The sequence below is a fragment of the Podarcis pityusensis genome (assembly GCF_964106645.2).
Source record: "Podarcis pityusensis genome assembly, chromosome: 11".
NCBI lineage: Eukaryota > Metazoa > Chordata > Lepidosauria > Squamata > Lacertidae > Podarcis > Podarcis pityusensis.
In genome coordinates, this window is record NC_138036.1 from 21,549,815 (window position 1) to 21,572,278 (window position 22,464).

At 41.5% G+C, this 22,464-nt stretch overlaps 1 protein-coding gene across 1 annotated transcript in view; it reads left to right on the top strand.

The window, feature by feature from the left end:
• Positions 1–22,464, top strand: part of ITGA1 (integrin subunit alpha 1) — a 70,708-nt gene that overhangs the window by 22,153 nt on the left and 26,091 nt on the right. The window contains exons 4-14 of the mRNA XM_080972352.1: positions 488–576; positions 1,647–1,761; positions 5,993–6,120; positions 9,446–9,594; positions 10,355–10,505; positions 11,493–11,658; positions 18,210–18,283; positions 19,476–19,620; positions 19,815–19,957; positions 20,898–21,041; positions 21,968–22,225. Coding sequence (XP_080828478.1) covers positions 488–576; positions 1,647–1,761; positions 5,993–6,120; positions 9,446–9,594; positions 10,355–10,505; positions 11,493–11,658; positions 18,210–18,283; positions 19,476–19,620; positions 19,815–19,957; positions 20,898–21,041; positions 21,968–22,225 — 1,562 coding nt within the window. The remainder of the gene's footprint in view (positions 1–487; positions 577–1,646; positions 1,762–5,992; positions 6,121–9,445; positions 9,595–10,354; positions 10,506–11,492; positions 11,659–18,209; positions 18,284–19,475; positions 19,621–19,814; positions 19,958–20,897; positions 21,042–21,967; positions 22,226–22,464) is intronic.

Genomic DNA, 22,464 nt, shown 5'->3' on the forward strand with positions numbered 1-22,464 from the left:
TTTACTTAAGTGTGTCCCTTGTGTCAACTTACTAATAGGGGGACTGGTGTGAATTCTAATACATTTCCTGTCCAATAACTATTTCACCTTTCTACCCATTGAACTGTCACAAATGCTGCTGATCTTTTAATATCCTATCAAATAATTTAGTAGTTTTACAAGTGAGGAGTTGGAAAGGTTTGATTTGTTCTCATTTGTAATTTATGTGAATGCTTGTCTCCTGCTGTCACTGCATTGCTGTTTTGACATCCTCTTTGAATATCAAGAAAACTATGTGAAGCAGTGTCCCAGACAAAGTTTCTGGGATGAGGGCCAGGCCTTTGACTTGTTCATCAGAATCTGAATCAAGAGGGAGGAGGAAGGGAAACAGAAAAAGACTGTGTTTTATATATAAAAGGTTGGGTGTTTTAGTTTAGAGAAACTGCTACATGATTTAACGTCTTGCTTGCACGTTTCCACATATTTTACATTTCTGATCTATTTATAGATGACATCTCCATTCCTCACGTTGCGGAAGTAAAGGAGAACATGACCCTTGGAGCAACTTTAGTGACTAACCCAAATGGAGGATTTCTGGTGAATGAATAAAGTATTTTAAGGAAACAAGTGACCAGCAGCCTCATACCCAGCATTGCTTGGCAATTCTGAGCGGGGGGAAATCAGGGCAGTTTTGAAATTAGGGCAGTTTTGAAATGTTCAGTCTGCCATATTGATTCAAAATGGTGTCCAACTGTATAGGGTGTCCAACTGACGTATAGATGAAAATCTACTCCTTGATCTCATGAACCTACAGACAAAACCTTGTTACAGTATCTTAAGAAGTACCCAAATGCTCCACAACCAGAAAACTGCTTTCCAAAATATTTAGCAGATGTGTTTATATAATGGCTTGGACCAGCAGAGTCCTTCTATTAATGGAGGGAGTCATTCAGCTTAAAGAAATGTCCCTTCTCTTTGCAGCATGGGCTTGGATCCAATAGAGTTTCTGCAAAAAAAGTATTGGAAAGAGGCAATTTTCACCAATACTCTCTTCCCCCTGCCCCCTTTGTCACCTCTGGGTGGTCCCCCAGCCCAGGGTTAACTGTGTGATACAAATTTGTTTCCTTGTGCATATTAATGTTGGCACTAAGCTAGCCTAGTAGGTCTATTGACTTCAGTGGGTCAGTCTTGAGTATGAGTGAGGCAGATACAACTCAAAGCATGGAACATCTGTTTCTTACAAGTTGACTTTTTATATAATGTTGCTGGTTGTGTTTCCCTTATAAAAATCTGGTAGAGATAAGAGGGTTACAAGTTTTGTGTATATATATTTAAAATTAATTTTATTTTCACAAATTGTTATGGGGAACAGATCTGGTTCATGGGTCGTCTATTAGCCAGTCCAGCTGTAGTTAAGGTCATCTCTGCCTGACAATTACATTTATTTTATGTTTTCATATACCACTTTTTATCACCAGAAGAACTCAAAGTGGTTCACATAAGGATATATAAATCATAACACTGAAGCAACGACATGATCCTTAATGTGGCATCACACTGGTGTTGCCATGTGTTTTATGCTGCCATTTTGTGATATCCCCAGACCTTGAATTATTATGAAGTAAGCTGACTTGTTTAAACTGTAACCTTTTTCTCCTTTACTTAAGGCATGTGGGCCTCTTTATGCTTACAAATGTGGGCGCTTACATTACACCACTGGTATCTGCTCCAATGTCAGCTCCACTTTTGAGGTTGTAAACTCCATCGCCCCATCTGTACAAGGTATGTATATGAGAGTGCTGCTCTTCTACGTGCTGAAATTATTGAGCACCGAGGGAGACAAACGTATACACAGAAGCATACCAAAAAGCAGAAACTATTTTTCAAGGCCACCAGCATTACCAAGTTAAGTAAATGTTATCATTGTCTGTATATTACCTAACTGCTTGCTGCTTCTGGCTGCTGCTTAGCATAAACAGAGTTTGGGATGCTATGTCATGAGCAAAGATCAGGCTAAAAATAATCTTTATGTAGTCACAGCGAACGGAGTGCCTCTTTAGATTAAGAAGACAAATGCCCTCATAAACTTGTTTTGTTGACTATTGTTTGATATCTGGAGTGCGAGAGGTCCTGCTCAAGTTTAGATCCCAGAATAAAACTCCCTCGAAAACAAGGGGCAGTGTCTAACTCACTTGTTCCATCAGTTCAAAGATTTCTGCTTGCGAAATGGAACTTCCACTGCCTCTCCTACCCCCATGTGTCCCCTAAATCTTTTCTGGGGTTTCCCCCAGTCCCCTAGGGAAGATTTGGGGAGGGTGCAGGAGCAAAAGGAGACAGTAAGTTCTGTTGCAGAAGTAGCAATCCTTGTGCTTACAGAACAAATTGGTTCTGGTGCAATTGTGTGCATTTGGGTGATTGGAAGGTCGGCGGTTCGAATCCCTGCAATGGAGTGAGCTCCCGTTGCTCTATCCCAACTCCTGCCAACCTAGCAGTTTGAAGGCACACCAGTGCAAATAGATAAATAGGTACCGCTGTGGCAGGAAGGTAAACGGCATTTCTGTGTGCTCTGATTTCTGTCAAGGTGTTACGTTGTGCCAGAAGCAGTTTAGTCATGCTGGCCACATGACCCAGAAAGCTATCTGTGGACAAATGCCGGCTCCCTCGGCCTGAAAGTGAGATGAGTGCCGCAACCCCATAATCGCTCTTGACTGGACTTAACCGTCCAAGGGTCTTTTACCTTTACCTTATCTACCATTAGTAGTAGTAGTACCCACCTTTTCCCTTGACAGTAGTCCATAGAAAGACATGTGATTCTATCTAGAAAGCTGGACTAGATGGCAAAAACCCACCTTTTCCCTTGACAGTAGTCCATAGAAAGACATGTGATTCTATCTAGAAAGCTGGACTAGATGGCAAATACATATTTTCAGCTGCTAGAACTTACCCATCATGAAACATCATGGCTATATTTCAAAGGAAGCTTTTATTTTATTTTTTGTTCCTAAGATTTATACCCCACACTTTTGCCACCAGGTAGCAGGGCAACTTATAAGAGAAAAAGTCCAGAATATATATAATAATGATACAATAATAATTCACAACACAGCAACAATTTAAAACAGCAGTGGAATGCAGCACATAAAACCCAACAGAGCATAATAAACATGTTAGTTCTCAACAGCTTCAAATAATTCAAAGGCCTGGGAAAATGTCTGCGCCAGACACTGAAATGGCATCTTCACAAGGGGCCAGGCAAGCTTCCCTTGGGAAGGCATTCCACAAGCTGCAGTATTTTTGCATAAAATGGCCTGGCGGCTGCCACTGCACTCTCATTCTATCTATTTCTGATGTTCAGGCTGTGAGCGCCATTGGTTATGTTGCCAAAAGGGCACCCCATGCACAAAATAAGATATCAAGCAGGCTTGGGGGAACCCCAAACTTTGCAGAGAGATGTGAAACCTTTGAAAGAAAATGCTATGTGAGGATTAGGAATGCGGAAGAAATTTGGAACCAAAACACAGCCATCCTTCAAAATTTGCATTTGCCTGAATTTTGAGGTGTGGTTCTCAAGCTAAGCAGCGTGTACAAAAAGGCATATAATGGAACAAAATGTCCATGAAAACAAATATTTTAGTAAAAAATAAATAAATACAAAAATGCATTATTGTAGGGCAGACATCCCCAAACTCAGCCTTTCAGATATTTTGGAACTACAATTCCCATCATCCCTGACCACTGGTCCTGTTAGCTAGGGATGATGGGAGTTGTAGTCCCAGAACATCTGGAGGGCCGAGTTTGGGGATGCCTGTTGTGGGGGAACTGCTTTTGAAAAATGTGCTGGGTAAAACAGGATGCAGACATTTATATTTTAGGAGAAATTCCCAGTAAAATGCTGGTGAATTTTCTTGGAAACAAGAGGAAAAAAATCAGAAACTGATGTGGAACACTGAACGTTAGATTGGGAAAAAATGAGAAAATGAGAGAAACAAAAATTGACAGTTCCATCCATTCCTAGCGAGGACCCAAAAGAATCTCTTTAGGAGTGGGCATACTCAGTGGCCGTGGAACTCTGACTAAATGTTGGAGGTGGAGGAATTTACAGGTGGCACTAGATTGGAGTGGCTGGAATCCTAAACAATGGTACTTCATCCTGCAACAGTACATTTCAGATCCCACTCATATAAACCCTACACTACTAGAGAGGTTTTTAGGTTTCTCCTGGACTTTTCCAGTATGTGACTTGACTGGTCTGCAAGGCAAGATGTTCAACACATTGCCAACCTGTCCTACTGTTATTTTGATAGCATTCCATTATTTATATTGATTCCCAGAGGTAGATCCCATTGAAGAAATGCACTGCCTTGCTTTCAGAATTACTTTATGATCCGTTTCCCAGAGAGCATGCTGTGGGAACATATGGTTTTGCTTCTCCTTTCTCTGAATTCTTCTTCTTGCTCCCTGGCTGAGGACAATTATAAATAATGCCAGACTAACCATATTTCTTTGGTTTTGTCTGAGTCATCACTGAGGAAGCCAGAACAGTTGTTTTCTTGACTTCGGGCCACTTTGAATGTTGCATACCTCGCACCCCCCTGACATATGTGACCCATCCCAGACATTTTTGCACATGTCAAAGTACGTGAGAGCCAGGAAATGCTGGATGCTATTAGTTGCTGCAATTCCTGTGATCTTGGAGGCATCATTTCTATTGGAAATCACAGACATTTCATTCAGCCAGTAACAGCAACTTGGATCACGTGCTTTATTTATGTGCATAATCACATGCTCTGGGATAGCCAGCAACTGAGGAACTTGTGGCAAGTGTAAAACATCTGAACTATCTATTGAGGATGATCACTAGTGTAAAATGCCCTTTCTGAAACAACTGGGAGCTAGAATCCTTGCTGATCTACTGCCAAAACAGTCAGATACCAACATCACCTTTGCAGTTTTGTGTTCATCTTGGTTCCCACCCCCCAAAAAATGTATGTGTTTTTATGCAAACATTCCCTAGTATACGCATTTGTGAGCACATTATTTGGCTGCAAAATAGCATCACAAAATTTGGGGAAGTGTGAATTTCAAAGGGTAGCTGTGCTTCAGTTCAAATATTGAACTGGGTAGTTTCTCATTTGGAATGCCAATGAAATCCTGAGCTGTAGTGCATTAGGGATAAGGCCAGCTGTTCCCTCTGCCTGCAACACGGTTCTAGTAGCACAAGGAAAAAGGCACTAGTGTGCCACTGCCAAAGTGTCTGGGTTCACACTTCCACTGCCTTAGATACATCCCAACAGAAGTATCTTCTTCTATGTACGACTACTGTAATAAATTTACTGTTCCTTCCTAAACGCCACCCTCAGCTGTATGTCCACTATCTGGTTGGCAAGCATGCATGTGACAATTATTGCACACAGTGACATGCATCGGAATATCATCTATCAGGGAAATTGGATATTAACTTTTCTACTCAACTTTGTCATCCTAATGCTCTTGCCCAACAACCAAGCTTCCCAGGCTGCTCTAGGCACTGACTTTAAAGGTCAACAACTGAGGATCTTCTTCTTCATTAGCTCTGGGATGGGAAACCTGTGACCTTCCAGATGTTTTTGGACGCCAACTCCCATCAGCCCCAGTTAGCACAGCCAGGGGTGATGGAAGTTGAAGCCCAATAAGACCTGGAAGGCCACAGGTTTCCTCCCTATACTCCTGCTTTCAGAGTTCCCATCTAGAATCTCAGCAAGTCTCAGTTGTAGAAATTAGCTCCAGAGGAAGAAATGTCAATGGGATGCAGAAGAAGAGTAACGCCATCAAGACCGAACAATTAAATGTTGCAGCCTGTGATATCAGCATATTTACCTAAAAGTAATTTCCCCTGAAAGTAAAGGGGAGGGGTCCTTGCAAGTAAAGTATCGAGAGTGCCAGCTAAGATTTAGTTTAGTTTTTTTAAAGGCATTATTAATTTCCTCCTGATGCATTGGGGCACTTCTTTAAGATCCAACAATTCACATTGCAGAATGCAAGACCCAGCTGGACATTGTTATTGTTCTTGATGGCTCCAACAGTATTTACCCATGGGAGAGTGTCACTGCTTTCTTGGACAGCCTGCTGAGAAATATGGACATAGGCCCCAAAGAGACACAGGTATGGTGAAAAACACGTTTTGTCTTCCATTTTTGATTAGGGATGAAGGGAAAAGAGTAAGGCTGAAGTCCTGAATCTACTTAGCTGGAAGTAAGTCTCAATGAACTTGATGTAGCTTACTTCTGAGTATTTGTTAAATTTCTAGCTAAAAATGTGCAGCATTACACTGTAAGCTAGATAACCAATGATATTTATGTTCCAGGCATATAGGGTTGTATCCAATGAAGTCATGTCATTAGCGCAAGGACTTCTGCTTATGCAACAGAACTTCCCCTCCCTCTCCTTCCAGCCCCCTCAAATCTGTTTTGGGAGAGAAGAGGAGAGGGAGGGGAGTCCTTATGATAATGCTATTAAAAGTGTTGGTTATGGCTGAAAATATCCTTCACCGACCTGAAGGACACTTTTCTCCAATATTTGGCAGCCTATGTCCTACCTCAATCTAAGGTACGTGGTGAGGACTTAGAAGAGGGCCTTTTCAGCGGCTACATCCAGGGTCTGGATCTCTTTTCCTAGAGAGGTTCATCTAGCCCCTTTACTGAATTTGTGTTGTTATTTACATGTTTAGCCACCTTTCTTTCAAAAAACAAAACCCCAAAAAAGGTCTCAACACAAAATTTGAGTACATGGAAACAAAGATCTCAGTAAACACCAGAACAAAGGTTATGTGTTGTGGGTCTCAAATCTACTACTTTTTTGTTACTGGTTCACGCAATCCTGAATTCTAGTATAACTGGTGGAGGAAGAATCTTTGTATCTAATTTCTTTTCTGCAGTAATAATGTGAACTTGCTCCTTCTCATCTCCTGCACCCCGGTCTTCAGCCTGCTTCCTTTTTCTTCTAGCTGTAACGCATTTGTAAAGGCATGTCACACCTGAAACAGAAACCTCATAGTGAAGGGTGGAGGTTGGAATGACTGCAACTTGCTCCAGGAGTTTCAGATTTGTAATAAAATAACTATGAAGTGTCATACTAACATTTTATTTTCGTAACTGTGGTTTTCATATTTCCTTCAGGTGAAACTCTATAATTGCAGTAATAACTGTGGTATCATTATTTTAATTTTTGCAACCGTAAAACATTTGTGCTTCCGTTGACGTTATTCGGTTCAAATGGCACCAGTGAGTGCCAGTAAACAAAGATGTTTTTACTAAAAAGAGATGGGTTATAAAACTGATTTGGAAGCACATCTGCAAAGCCTAAACTAAAAATGCAAACTGGCCCGGCTGTAAAAGAATACGATTAGATAAAACCTGTAGAGGCCTTATTGATATTCAATCTGTCAATGTTACAGGGCTTTTAATAATAGATGAGGAACAGATAAATATGCCAAATCAAGGTGCATTTTCACCCCACAACTGAGCAGCGTGTACTCAAAATATCAAAGGCAAACATAAACTTGAAATATGCTAATGGAACATTGCACAGATCACCTCTAGTCAAGAACCTCCCATAACATCAAAGCAAGTGGAGATGAAGAAAGAGGTTATTTTTCGGGGTGGGGAGAGAGTTGTTTATCTTTCTTTTCTGTTTCATCTTTCTTTTACAAGCGAAGTTGGGGAAATTAAGGGACTTCGCGTACAGTGTGTGTTTGATGAGCACGCACACGTGCAACTGTACTGCCGAAAGCGCAAGGGGTCAGCTGCCACCAGCAGTGATTTCCTGCCATGTGTTCATGTGATGGATATGTAAGGATTTGTTACAAGTATGATCCATGCAAATGTCCTACCCAGAACAGGTTTTCCATTAGGAAGCTTTTGCCAAGTGTGAATCAGTTTTCCCATTTTAGATGGCTTCTTTGTCTTGAGCAGAAAGCAAGAGGAACCCACTATAAGCGCATAGATGTGGGCTCTGCACAACCCCATTTGGGGCCCGATCTGGTGCTCTGGAGTGGCCTTGATTTGAAGGCCTTGCACTTCTTTAGTTGGGACCCTCCAAGTGTCCGTATTTTCCAGGGACATCCTTGTGGCATTTGCCTCCTAGGTGGGTCATAAGGAAAGGGTTAAAATGAGTGTGATGTGATTGGCCAGTGAGAATGCAAGGGGGGGAGTAAAAGTTAGAGTGGGAGGTTTTGAAAGTCAGTTGAGGTTTGGGAGTTGAGAGTTGAGGTTTGGAAACTGGAGAAGGAAGAGGGAGGAATAGACAGTGGGTTGGTCAAGTTGTATTGTGAGATAGTGAGAGGAATTGTTAGGGAGAGTCAGATAGATAGTTGGAATAATCAGTTTGGAGTTGTTAGGAACTAAGATTAAGAAACTGACAAGAGAAAAATAAACTGAAACCATACTCTTGTTCCTCTTGTTTAAAAACAAACTTGATTGTTTGTTAATGTTAACAACTGTCTGGACTCCATGTGTCCCCGTGAGAAGCGGGGTGGTGGCAGCGAAGAAAGCAATCACAGTGGTGGCACAGGGTCAATAGACCGTCAAACGTCTGGGGGTCCTGTGTGATCGCCACAATCCCTGATTTAGAGAAGCCATCCCGGTTTCTGATTTGATCCCAGAATGTCCCACTTTTCCTTAGGATGTCCCTATTTTCATTGGAGAAATGTTGGAGGCTATGGAGATATCCGAACCCTGAGCCTCCTGAAGGCAATCCTGTATAGGGAAGGTTTTTTATGTTTAATGTTTTATTATGTTTTTATATAAGTTGGCTGGGCAAGCAGCCCAGTAAGATGTGTGGGGTATAAATATTAAAATTATCATTACGGATTCAAGATGTTTAAAGCTAAATTAGAAAGAATGAAAGATGTTAAGTGATCAAGTTAATTTTTTGAGAAAATCGATTTTGGAAAACTGTTAAAATGATATATAATGAAATTCAACCAAGGCGATTTGAGGAAGTCACTTAATAATGTTACCAAGATTTAAACAGGATGTATGTATGTATGTATGTATGTATGTATGTATGTTTGTTTGTTTTGAATTTTTGGGAAATCTATAAAAAAAATGGAAAAAAATTATCATTACGGAATGGGACGTCCCTATTTTCGTCAGAGAAATGTTGGAGGGTATTGGCATAAAGCATGCAGTTTGGAGGGCAGGAGAAGGAGATGCATGCAGGCTACCACTGTGTGTCTCCTTCTCTCCCCCCCCCCCATTTGTCAGAGCAGGTGCCAAGAGTGGTTCTATTGTGTTTTTGTATATTCTGTTGGGAGCCACCCAGAATGGCTGGGGCAACCCAGGCAGAAGGGCGAGGTACAAAAAAAAAAAAAAACTTCTTCTTCTTCTTCTTCTTCTTCTTCTTCTTCTTCTTCTTCTTCTTCTTCTTCTTCTTCTTCTTCTTCCTCCATCATTGCAATGCTTACTTTAGCAGACATTATGTATTACAGGTTGGGATTGTTCAATATGGAGAAAATGTCACCCATGAATTTAACCTCAACACATATACAACTACGGAAGAAGTGCTTGTTGCAGCAAAGAAAATTGGTCAGCGGGGAGGACGCCAGACCATGACAGCTCTTGGAATTGATACAGCAAGGTAAGTACTGCATACAGTGCAATATTTATCAAGGTTAAGATGCAATACGAGCCCCCATGAGCTACCATGCTGGTTTTTCATATGCTCGCCAATTGTCACCAATTTACAAGTCGGTTTTGTGCAAGTTGATATTTGTAATGCGGTCCTGTGATACTGGAATTAACTTGGTCTATCTGCCTTGAAAGTAGGGTTGCGGGATCTGGAGGAGTGTGGTGAAAGGAAGGGGGAGGGAAAATTCTGATCCACAAGTGGAAGTACTTGCACCAACTTTGTTGGATATAACTCCAAGCTTGTTTACTTATTTAGAACATTTGTTTACTGTTCTTCATAATACAAAGTGGGTAAGGAAGGGTGACTGACCCAGTGAGCTTCATGTTTCAGCAAGGATTTTAACCCAAATCAAACACCTAATGATGGGGAGACTGTGACCTTCCAGAGGTTTCTAGACTACAACTCCCATGATCCCTGACAAGTGGTCATGCTGGCTGGGGCTGATGGAAGTTGGGAGTCCAGCTACACTAAAGGGTGACAGGTTAGTCATCCCGGTTGCAGAGACTCTGTTCAGCCAATATAATTCTCTTGGTTCTACAGATGTAGTATTAGGCTTTAATAAATGGTTACTTATTGCATGTCATACTAGCTACTGTTGATCCTGCTTAGTTTGGTACTTGCTGCTTATAATTGGTTACAGCCCTTAGCTGGGAGAATGCCTGCAGCTGCTTTTCTCTTGTGCATCGCTCTCTTTCTCTGACTTTTTTAGGAAAGAAGCTTTTACAGAAGCTCGTGGAGCACGCCCAGGCGTCCAGAAAGTCATGGTAGTTGTGACAGATGGAGAATCTCACGACAACTATCGATTAAAGAAAGTGATTGAAGATTGCGAAAAAGAAAATATACAGAGATTTTCGATTGCTGTAAGTGGCACTTTCAGGAGCCTAAAGATCCATAGAATTTTCTCTTTCCATTCTCCTCAAGTTTATCTGGAAACATGCTACATTAGCTGCATGACCATCTTTTCAGAATAATGGTGTAGCACTTTGCCTACAGCATCTCAGTAGTTCATACCACATACAAGGTAGATCTATATTATTTTCTTCACTTTGCAGATAAAGAGCTAAGTGAGGGAGGACTTTATGTGCTTGTACAAACTGTGCACATAAGTTTGATTCTCTTCGTTTGGGTCTGAATAGAGATAATGGCCATGGAGATCTGTTTGGCAAAGCTTAGCTCCTCTTTGGGAAATGGATATGTTTAGCTTTGGGCTTCTCCCAGTTCCCACCATAATAAATCCATGTAGCACATTTCTATAATATAGATCGTATGGATGATTTCCATAGGCATCTGGTTGGCCACAGTGAGACCAAGGATGCTAGACTAGATGGGCTGTTGGCCTGATCCATCAGGTTCTTCTTATGTTACATGGCCAGCTCCCCTTGTACAATTACATATTTGGCACCCACAAAGCTTTTCCTTGTTGGGGTATATTGTTTCTCAAAATTACAATGGCCAGTGAAGCAATAATGGTACAATACGGTTGGCTTTGCAACCTTGGACAGTGCTCTCTAGATCATGGTCAACATCAACAGATGACATAGCCAGGCATCTGCCAAGGACACACACCCCAGCAGAAGGTTCAGTAATGGGAGCCTCCCAGACTTTCTCCATCATGCAACCTGATTGCTGATCTCCACAGGCCAGGTCCAGACTTGAGTGGTGTTTCTGTCTGGGCTGGTCACAGCAGGGCAATTTATATAGTTATATAACATCCATGGCTAAGCGATCTCCCAAGGCAATGGTTCCTGTATTTGCTTCTTCAGTTTTCCATGTGGTACCACTTGTGAGCTACAGGAATGTCTTTTTGAACCTTGCAACACTAGCATGTCTTTTTGGAAATGCCATAGATTCTTGGCCACTACAACAGAGGCAACCTAAGCACTGAAAAATTGGTTGAGGAAATAAAATCGATTGCAAGTGAGCCAACAGAAAAGCATTTCTTCAATGTCTCGGATGAATTAGCCCTGCTTACTATTGTTGAAGCTCTTGGAGAGAGAATATTTGCTCTAGAAGGTATGTTTGGTCACCTCTTTTCTTTAATTTAAATGTTTTCCTGCATTATATTCATGAGGGAGAAATGGTTTCCTGCTGCTGGAGTTTTCCATTATGCAGTTGAATCAAGAAAGGGCAATTCTGGAATTCATCTTCTTTTCACTCCAGGGTCAACAGTGAAATTCCTTTTTTTCATTTTTCAGGAATACAATAAAATAACAATTGCTGCATGAAGCCAGACTGATCAGAGCTGGTCCTATCATTAGGCGGTTTGAAGCATCTGCCTCATGTTGCACAGTGTCTTGGCCAATCCTGTGACCAATGGTCCATTTGGTCCATTTGAACTTTCATGATGTGGCAGCAGGATTCAACATTGGCTAAAAACTCTTTGTTTTGGACTACAAGTCCCATCAGCCCCAGCCAGACTTCAGCTAGTAGGGAAGATGACACAGGGGGTTTCTGCCACAGATTCAATGACTGTTCTTAGGCTAGTTGGTTAATATTATGCCTCAGTGTTCCTCAGCTGTTAAATGTCAACTTAAGTGACATAAATGCAGTTTAGTGTCTGTGCAGGATCTGCTTGCAGCTTGCAGCTTGCTTCCCTGCTTTTCTCTTCTGTAACCGTGTTCTCGCATGACTTTTAGTTGTTACTTTCTACTCAGGGTGCTGTTGAGTCTGGATTATGTCTTATCGCCCCCTTGACATGGTGCTGGATTTGATACTAGCCCAACCGCTAAATAGATCGTCATCAATCTATTACATTCCAGAAGCCAGAAAAATAAAAGCATCCAGTATACATACCTTCATCTTAACAACAGAGCAAAAAAAAACAAAGCAAACCATATTGTAAACACCATCAGCTCAAATATTCACATAATGATTATTCCAGCTTCAGATGGTTAATAGGTTCTCACTACTATTGCTAGAAAGTTGGTCGCTGCTAACACCCATGGGATTTTATTTCCCAGCAAATATTTAACATAGCATTGAGCTGACCTTCCTGCTACTTGGGACAACAAGGGGAAATTATTTGATGACGAGCTTCAGCATTAAAAGGGCAAAACAATATAACATGTTGTACAAATTCCATCTCCTGGTTATACAGGAGTGACCCTCATCTGTGAAAAGGTGGGGAGGGTATGTACTTTTTGTCATGCCACCCTTGCCCACAAGGCTACGTGGTGCCTGGCACTACTCAGACTCACCCCAATGCACCTGTTCACTCTTCGTAAGATGTACAGATCTGAGCTGGGTCTCTGATAGAAAACCTGTTACTGCTGCCACCACAGTACCTCGACATTTCCCACTTCTAACCATCATGTGCTATAATCCAACAATTTATTAAGACAAATTGTCAGGGAACTGCCATTGACTCAGGGGCGAGAGGGTAAAAGCTGGATGGATTACAGAGATCGTGGGAAGCAGCACTTCCTCAGTGGAGGAAGGAAGCCATACCTCTAGTGGAGAGGAGATGCAGGGCTCAGAGGAGGCAAGGCGGTGCCAAGACACATTGCCTGAGCAAAGCGGGGAGGAAGGAGGTCCTCCTTTACCCAAGCCGTCCATGCGCAGTAGGCTTCCGCGCAGAGAGGGGAGGTGCAGACTGGGGGTCAAGAAACTACTCTGCTGGGGAAGATTTAGGCACCGCCCACTCTCAGATTCTGCCAGTGAATGAGCAAGACACGGAATAGAGGCCCTCTGCATTCTAAAGGTTTTTACCACCAATAAGAAAGCTTTAGAACAGACTAACTGGACCATAAAGAAGGCTGATCACCGAAGAATTGATGCTTTTGAATTATGGTGCTGGAGGAGACTCTTGAGAGTCCCATGGACTCCAAGAAGATCAAACCTATCCATTCTTAAGAAAATCAGCCCTGAGTGCTCACTGGAAGGACAGATCCTGAAGCTGAGGCTCCAATATTTTGGCCACCTCATGAGAAGAGAAGACTCCCTGGAAAAGACCCTGATGTTGGGAAAGATGGAGGGCACAAGGAGAAGGGGACGACAGAGGACGAGATGGTTGGACAGTGTTCTCGAAGCTACCAGCATGAGTTTGACCAAACTACGGGAGGCAGTGGAAGACAGGAGTGCCTGGCGTGCTCTGGTCCATGGGGTCACGAAGAGTCGGAGATGAATAAACAACTAAACAACAACAATTGAGGCATATTGCCTGATTGCTCTCGAGCAACCAACTGATACATCTAACACAAATAAATAAGCATTTTTAATCACTTAGCGTACAGAGACATATGGGGTCAATTCTGTATTATTTGATTTGTTACTTCTTATCACAAAAAACAATGACTGATATAACAATGCTGAAGTTACTATCAAACCAATCCTGCTGCCATCCAAATGCTCTCTCCACCTACAGCTTTCACTGCAGCTACCACCCATTCCCAAACTCAGCTGACTCTTAAACTGTCTCCCACCAGGATTCAAACTTTCTAACCCTTATCCAATCATTTCCAACTTTCCCAGATACCCTCTCCCACCCACCTACCCCCAACCTACACCTACATGTTATACTTACAAACACTTTCACCCTAAAGTCACTTGTATTGTTACATATTGTTGTCATCCATCTGTCTCAAGAGACAATGGAGTGTGCCTCCAGGGGTGAAGTCAAACCACTGCGTAGCAGCATCAAAGTGACCTCCCTGGACGCAAGCCTGGGCAGTGTGTATGGAGGCTCTGGGCTGCCCAGGTGACCTCTTGGCCTAGCTGATGTGGTCTAAAGGAAAGCAGAGCAATCACGTTTGGCACCAGCTTGGCTTCAGGAGTTGCCAGAAGGAGGTGTAACAGGGGTCATCCAATTGTCTTAGGGACTCTACTCTGGATTTGTGCAGTTTACTCCTTAGCCTTTTCTTCTCCTGAAAACATCCCACAAGGCAGCAGAAATATTACATATGCACACAGTATTATTTACAGAAACATCAGAAGATCACAGCGTTGCACAGGCGGTGTTATTGACAGATATCCTTTGGAACCAAGATTCAGGGCCTGCTATGACCCCAAACCCTGGCATGTTAAATATCCATCAAACTTCTGTTCTTGTTAATCTTTTGCAGGCCTCTATTCTAATCTGTCCATTGCTTTCTAAGCCATCTTGGCAGGAACAGTGTTGCTTCTGTGTTCTTTCTAGTGCTTAATGTGCTAGTGGTGCTTTAAAATGTTAGGCAACAGTACAAGTAATTTGTAAATGATTATATTTCCTAGCAGGGAAAACATCTGTGGATACTTCACATTTAAAAATCTCAGTCTTTCCTGAATAATCATTATAGACTTGCTTGTGGGTGACATTTGCAGCAGTGTCAACAGAGAGCACAAATATAGGAATTCACTTATGAAAATACACAAATTAGCATTTCATTGCTAACAAATAATTTTTTTTTTTTTTAAATAATATTTATTAAAATTTTCAAAAAAAAAAAGAAAATACAGAAAGCAAGAATTTACATATTTTCATATATCCTTATTTTCATATATCCGCTTTCTGGGACTCCCCCCTTCCCCCACCCCTACCATATTCCTTTTTCATATTGTTGGCTCCACAAGCTCTCAGTTCTAATTAAAAACTTAGTTTGTTAAACCATTATTCGAATTTAAAATTTCTGCACTCCACATCAATACCCTTAATAAAACACAAAAAATTTCTTTCCCAAGGCCCACCCCATTTTCATTCCACAATTTCCCTTTTTTTAATAATAAAAACTCCCCACATAATAAAAGTATCAGAAATAAGAAATAAAGAGTATAATAGATAAGACAAAGCTAGTTCAAAAAAAGAAGTTAACAAGCCTTTGGATTATAGTTCTCCCCCCCTGTCCCCGGTTTAATTTCCCCCTGACCACCAAACCATGTTATCCGCCTGGGATTCTTACAATCCATAAATCACCTATTTCCCCCAACTCCTTGCTGGTTTTTTCTTTTCTTTTTTTTTTTTTTTTTTTTCCCTTTCATAAACATTTTTAGAACACTTAACTTCAGATCTGTAATAAAACTCCCCCCATTGTTCTTTCCAGATTGTAGTCCAGTTTCCTCTTGTTCCGCTGCTGAAACGTTCTAATTCAGAAGCTTAAGAAGTCTGCAGGGATTATTATTATTCAGGAACAAAAACTTGCGTTCAGTCCCTTCCTTTCTTCAATAGAAAATTCTATTGTCTCCTTTAGCTGAACACCCTGTAGACAGAATATTGTTTCCGTTTCGCAGCTTTCCCAGAAGATAACCAGTCCTGTAAAATTCCAATGGTGTTTTTTTCACTTACAACCATCTTTGTAATGTCCCGAAACTCCTCTAGGGGGATTGTTATAACTTTGTCTTCTCTAGTCCAAAAGTCCGATTGTTATCCATATTTTCGCCATTTTGTATCCAAGTTTTAACAAATTGTAGCAAATTGTAACAAATTCAGCCAGCAAAGTTCTCATAATAAAATCCTCTCTGCTTTCCGACTTTGACAGCTACTTTGACAGCTGTCAAAATCTCCGACTCTTTTCACCAGGCTCTCTCTTCAATCACCCCGGTTCCCAGGGGGGGGGGGTTACGTTTCTTCTCCCACAGTTCATCCTCCAGCACAGTTCTTGTAATTCCCCATCGTGAAATTCTTAATTTTCATCAGCAATACAAATCTTTTTGGACCTTGGTTGCCCCGTCCTTGTCTTGAAAGGTTTACAATAGGGGGGGGGACTGACTTCCTTTTTGGATCCCCCCCCGCTCGTATCCAATTCAAAAAGAAATTCTTTTTTTCCTCCTTTTAAACCCAGTTTCCAAATTACTCACGGGTTGTTGTCTAAAAGTCCGAATTTTCAATAGAAGAAGTCAGCGCTCTCCGCCGGATGGCATGCGGCTGCGCTCGGCAGGGATAGCAGAGGACTCAAAGCACCACGCTTCTCCCCGGCACCCGATCCTTAGCCTTTAAAAAGGCTCCTTCACGAGTCGGGAGGGCGCTAGCGGTGCCAGCCGAGTCTCCATGTCCACGACCCTCGTGGCCGTGGTTTTTAAGGGTCCCCGCATCGCCGGTGCGGTAGGACCCAGCCCCTGCCGAGCAGACTCCCTCCGGAGCTCGGAGGGAGTCCGCCATTCGGCGATGGCGCCAACCCGGAAGTCCCATTGCTAACAAATAATTAGGAACCTCATTAGAATGATTGGATTTGTACAGAAACAATGTTTGCGCACAATGGCTTCTCAGCATTGCAGCTTGTTTCAATTAAGGGGGATATATATATTCTTGGCTAGTGAAAAGTATTCATTTCCTCACTTATAAATTGGTTGTATTCCAACCAAGCTCTGTGTATCTGTATGTGCAAATGGAAAACAATCTATACAGCCAGATATTTTGTTGCCATTTCCACAGCAGCGCTTCATGCTGCTGAAGAGGACAGCTGCATTTTCTGCAGAACCATGGCTAGCCTCTTCAGTGGTGTGACGTGGGGATTAAGCAGAGGCTGGATGGCCAACTCTGAGCGATTCTGTAGAAGTAGTAGAATTCCTATGGCAGGTGATGTCCTTTGAAGTCCCTGTCAAGTCTATGAATAGCTGGCATAGAAATTGCAAACTGTAACGTTTTATTTTGTAAATGACTTTCAGCTTCTTGACTGGAAAGAAGACTATTAATGATTTTAACAAATAGCTAGATCCAATATTATAGTCTTCCTCTCAACTTAATGAGACTGCCCTTAGTTCAATATACCAATGCCTATGAGTGAATCTTCCAGTTGGATTTCTTTTGATGTCATAACTTCCAGCCCACAACTGGTTAAGTTGCCTGGTAGTGCAATCCATAGATAATAATTCTGGTAATACATGTGGTGTTCACTCTCAGCATTTATAGTCTGCTGTTTAAAAAAACAAAATTGCAAAATAATCCAGCTTCATGATATTCCTATCCTCTCGTCCTACATGTAACTGGAGATGTTAGTCAACTTAATGACCTGATAAAAATAACTTTCAAACCGCAAGATAATGAAACAGAGAACACATCTGTTACTTATTATCCCTGATTGTACTTTTGAAAATTAATAGCTTTGGCACTTTTAAAGAAGGGAGACAGTTTGTGAGTTGACAAAAACAGTGCATCCTCCCCAAAGGGGAAGACAGGGCACAGATTTGCATAAAATGTTTGAGTTGTATTCAATTAAGTTTAACTTTGAGTAGACCCTACTCAATGGTTTTGAGTTAATCATCATGCTCTCCCTTAAATGACTATGTTTAAACCAGACTTGGACAAGACACCTTCAAACATTTTATTTTCACAGCAACCCTGTGAGGTAGGTTAGTCTGAGAAGTAATGACTAGCTCAAAGTCACCTAGAGAGCTGGGTAGGGATTTGAAGACATCTGATGGATGACAAGGCACCTGATGGGAAGAATTCAGGATTTTGCTACTTGAGAGAACTGGATAGATTTTTGACATTTCTTCTAATAAAATATATCTGTTTGAAATATTTCTCTCAGTGTCCAAGTTAAGGTGCTGGTAACTCTTAATAAACGGTCTAGTCTTTCCTCTAGTTTGGAATTATTTATAGTCAGCATTTTGATCCATTTGTGTTGAAACAATAAGCATTTCCTGTTTTATAGCTACGAAAGACCAGCTGGCATCCTCTTTTGAAATGGAAATGTCTCAAGCTGGAATCAGTGCTCATTATTCCCAGGTAAACTAACCAGTCATCTATGGCTATAGCTATTCTTTAAAATAAATTGTTCTTCAGAAGGAAGCTCTTGAATATCCTCAAACAGAAAGATCACTGTAATGCTTTGGCCAGGTTTGTGTTATTTAAAAAAATTGCCATTAACCCACAATACTGATACCTCCCTCCTTTCAAACTCCATACTGTACAATTTCTAAACACTTCCAAACAGTATCATTGCACCATTCAGACACGTCTCATTGCATTGCTGCACGATACAACTTGATGACTTTTCCCCTTTTGTTCCCGCATATGAACATGGCAAAACATTGGGTGTGTGCACAGACTGCATTTCTGATGATCTGGGGACACAAGCCCTATTCAAAACTAATGCTCAAGCAAGAAGAAGGGAAGCACTGATGGGTCCAACCCCCAATGGCTTAGCATGACAATATGCAGTGGGGTAGATTTCCTGTATACATCTGTGCATGCAAAGTCATCCATGCAACCTGGAATCCTGTGCAAATGGGGTTGCAGATCACATGGACAATTTTGCACATACAGTTGCACATGTTGCTCCCTGCAGGCGTTTGTGCTGAATGTACAGGTGCCAGGCATGGGGCAAGCTGGCATGTGCATGGTTAGGGCTGGAGCTAGTTGGCATTTTGATTTACCACATGAGTGTTAATTGGGGGGAAAGTGTGGAATGAGAGATTATTAGCCACCTTGAAAACAGGGGCAACATATCGTAGTTGAAAATGAATAAATAAATAAATGAAATTTATATCTCATCTTTCTACCATCATGGAACTCAAGGTGGCATGTGCAGTGCTTTTTTTCGGGGGGGGGGGGCGCCGACCCCTAAACATTTTGTGAAGCTAACAGGAGAAGAATCTTAAAATTTTTAGTTTCTTCTCTAGCACAGTGAATTGTCAGTTCCGTTGCTACCCCTGACGGTAGCCTCATTTCCTGTCACGGTGTTTCCTCAGACGGAATGAGAATACCCCTAAACATTTTATTTTATTTTTTAAGAAAAAAAGCACTGGGCATCTGTACGTATAATTCCTATGAGGTCACCCGCATAGGGTTCCTATATATCCTCTTTTTCCAGGACACGTCCTCTGTTTCATGGATATGTAAAATGAGAATTGTCGTAGAGATACATAGTTAAAAGTAGATGGTTTATGTAACTAATTGATTTCTCCTGCTATGTAAGGATTGGATTATGCTTGGAGCAGTCGGAGCATATGACTGGAATGGAACTGTCGTCATGCTAAAGGACAATGCCTTTCAAATCCCGAGAAATGACACATTTTATAACAAGTCTTCAGAAAGAAACGAGCCTCTTGCAGCATACTTAGGTGACTCCAATATTCCAGTCCATTCTTTTCTCTCAGCTAGCCAACCTGCTGTATACCCTTAGTTAGGATTGCACTGCATTGGCCTATTGGAAATATATTTATGCATGCTTTTCCTTTTTTTTTTAAAGAGGCACAAGTAGCTATTATCAAAGTATCCTGAGAATGAACGTTGTCTCTCCCATTCTTTATTTTAGGTTATACAGTAAATTCAGCTTCAGTGCCTGGAGATGTGCTGTACATTGCTGGCCAGCCTCGATATAATCACACTGGTCAAGTTATCATATATCGAATGAGAGGAGCAGATATAGAAATACTTCAAAGATTAAATGGGGAGCAAGTAAGTAAGTGGGGTTATTGCAATTCACATACTTCAGAATGAGATATATTTGTCCCATACTGAATATTGCCAGAAAAAAAGTGTAGAGAAAAACCAACAGAGCATGAATCATTGCTACAGTTCTGAACAATTCTACCCTGTGTCTGAAGCCGCTTATAAATCAGTAATGCTGAATGTGTGACTACACAATGTTCATTTCAAGTATTAGACACAGTCATGTATTCAGATAGTAAATTCAGCAACAGATAATTGAAGGAGGTGGTGCCCTAGTGGTGACTCTCTTTGGGATCATACCTCCAGAGTTCCTACAAATTGTAGGAATTGAGCCTCCAGGGTTAAGCCAGCAACAACCTACCACACTGCAGCAACCCTCTTATCTTTTTTGTGGGTGGCACTATGGGTTAAACCACTGAGCCTCTTGGGCTTGCCGATCAGAAGGTCAGCGGTTTGAATCCCCGCTACAGAGTGAGCTCCCGTTGCTCTGTCCCAGCTCCTGCCAACCTAGCAGTCCGAAAGCACGTCAAAGTGCAAGTAGATAAATAGGTACCGCTCCAGCGGGAAGGTAAACAGCATTCCTGTGCACTGCTCTGTTTCGCCAGAAGCAGCTTAGTCAAACTGGCCACATGACCTGGAAGCTGTACGCCGGCTCCCTCGGCCAATAAAGCGAGATGAGTGCCGCAACCCCAGAGTTGTCCGCGACTGGACCTAATGGTCAGGAGTTCCTTTTTCCTTTACCTAGACAAGTCAGTAGCTGCCGCTGTTTCCACGCTCCACTTCTAGAACCAGAAACAGCATCCTCCTTCTTTTACTTTTACTGAGTATCTTTTCATTTTGAACACGCTGCTTTGACATCTTTAATGATACGTGGTTTATACATTAAATAAGAATAAAATGCGTATTGAATACAAACAGGAGGGGATCCTATTTTGTACAATTACAGATTGGCTCCTATTTTGGAAGTGTTATCACAACCATTGACATTGACAAAGATACATTTACTGATATTCTTCTCGTGGGAGCACCTATGTACATGGGGACCGAAAAAGAAGAACAAGGCAAGGTGTATGTTTATTCATTGAACCAGGTAAGGAAGAAATGAACTGTGTTGGGATTTAAACGTCAAGAGCATAAGACAAATCCAGCTAGATCTGTTATATTAGGAATCTTAGGTGAGATACCCATGCAGTGGAAGTTGCTCCCAGTACCAGTCAGAAGCAGAGGAAGGTTCAGATAGTTTACTATTGCAGAAGATAAGGCTCAGTAAAACAGTTCTGAATGTAGATATATATAGCTTGTAGGCTTTTGCAGATACAGATATATATATATAGATACATACAACGACAAAATATCTCCATTGCACTAAATAAGTTCAGCAATTCAGGACATATCACTGGAAAAGTAGTACCAACAAAAGACAGACTAGCTTCAGTCTCACAGACTGACTCACCGTTGAACTGACATGCATTAATCACAGATATAGTTGGGATCCTGTTCCATTACCATAGCAACTGGCTTAGCTGAACTTGCACCTGCAATTAGCTTATCCATGGCGAGATTTATGGCCATTAAGCCTTTCTCATGTCTGATTACTCCAACATGTCCAGCATCCTTTTCTCACGTTGGCAACCAGATGCCTGTGGGAAGCCTGTACTGTAAGCCAAATTTGGGTACAATGATGCGCTCCCCAATTGTGATTCCTAGCAAGTGGTTTGAAGGTAGAACATTACTATTGTGGCTAGTAGCCATTGATAGCTTTATCCTGCATGAATTTATCTAGCCCTCATTTACAGCCATCCAACCCTGGTGGCCAGTCTTGGAGGGAACAGATTCCATAGTTGCATTGTGGAAAGAAGATCTTCTCTGGTCTGTTCTGAATCTTCTAAATTAGATGACTCCTAGTTGTAGTATTATGAGAAGGATTTCTAGAATTATGGGTGAGATGCACTAGAAGAACATCTACCAGGAAAAGTTAGCAAAGTAGACAGAAATCCATTGTTATTTTTTCCACAGAAGACATTTGAACATCAGATGACCCTTGAGCCTATAAAGCAAACATGCTGCTCGCTACTGAAGCACAATGACTGCACAAATCACAACAAGAATGAACCTTGTGGGGCCCGTTTTGGAACTTCAATTGCTTCAGTAAAGGACCTCAACCTTGATGGGTTTAATGATATAGTCATAGGTGCCCCCCTTGAAGATGATCATCGAGGAGCTGTGTATGTTTACCATGGCAATGGAAACACTATAAGGAAAGAATATGCCCAGGTGTGGAAGAAAATTAATAGTATGTCTAGATACAAGAATGGGGTGGGGGTGGGGGTTGATGGTAGGAGAAATGGGGGACTGTTAGAAACTTGGGAGTACTCAATTTTGTAATATTCACAGATTTGTTTATAAAGTCACTCTAGACTGACTTTTTATGTTTAGATTAATTTAATATGTTAGCAAATGACACATTTTGATGAATATCAATCTGAACTTGGCTTAGATTCACCTCTGAATGT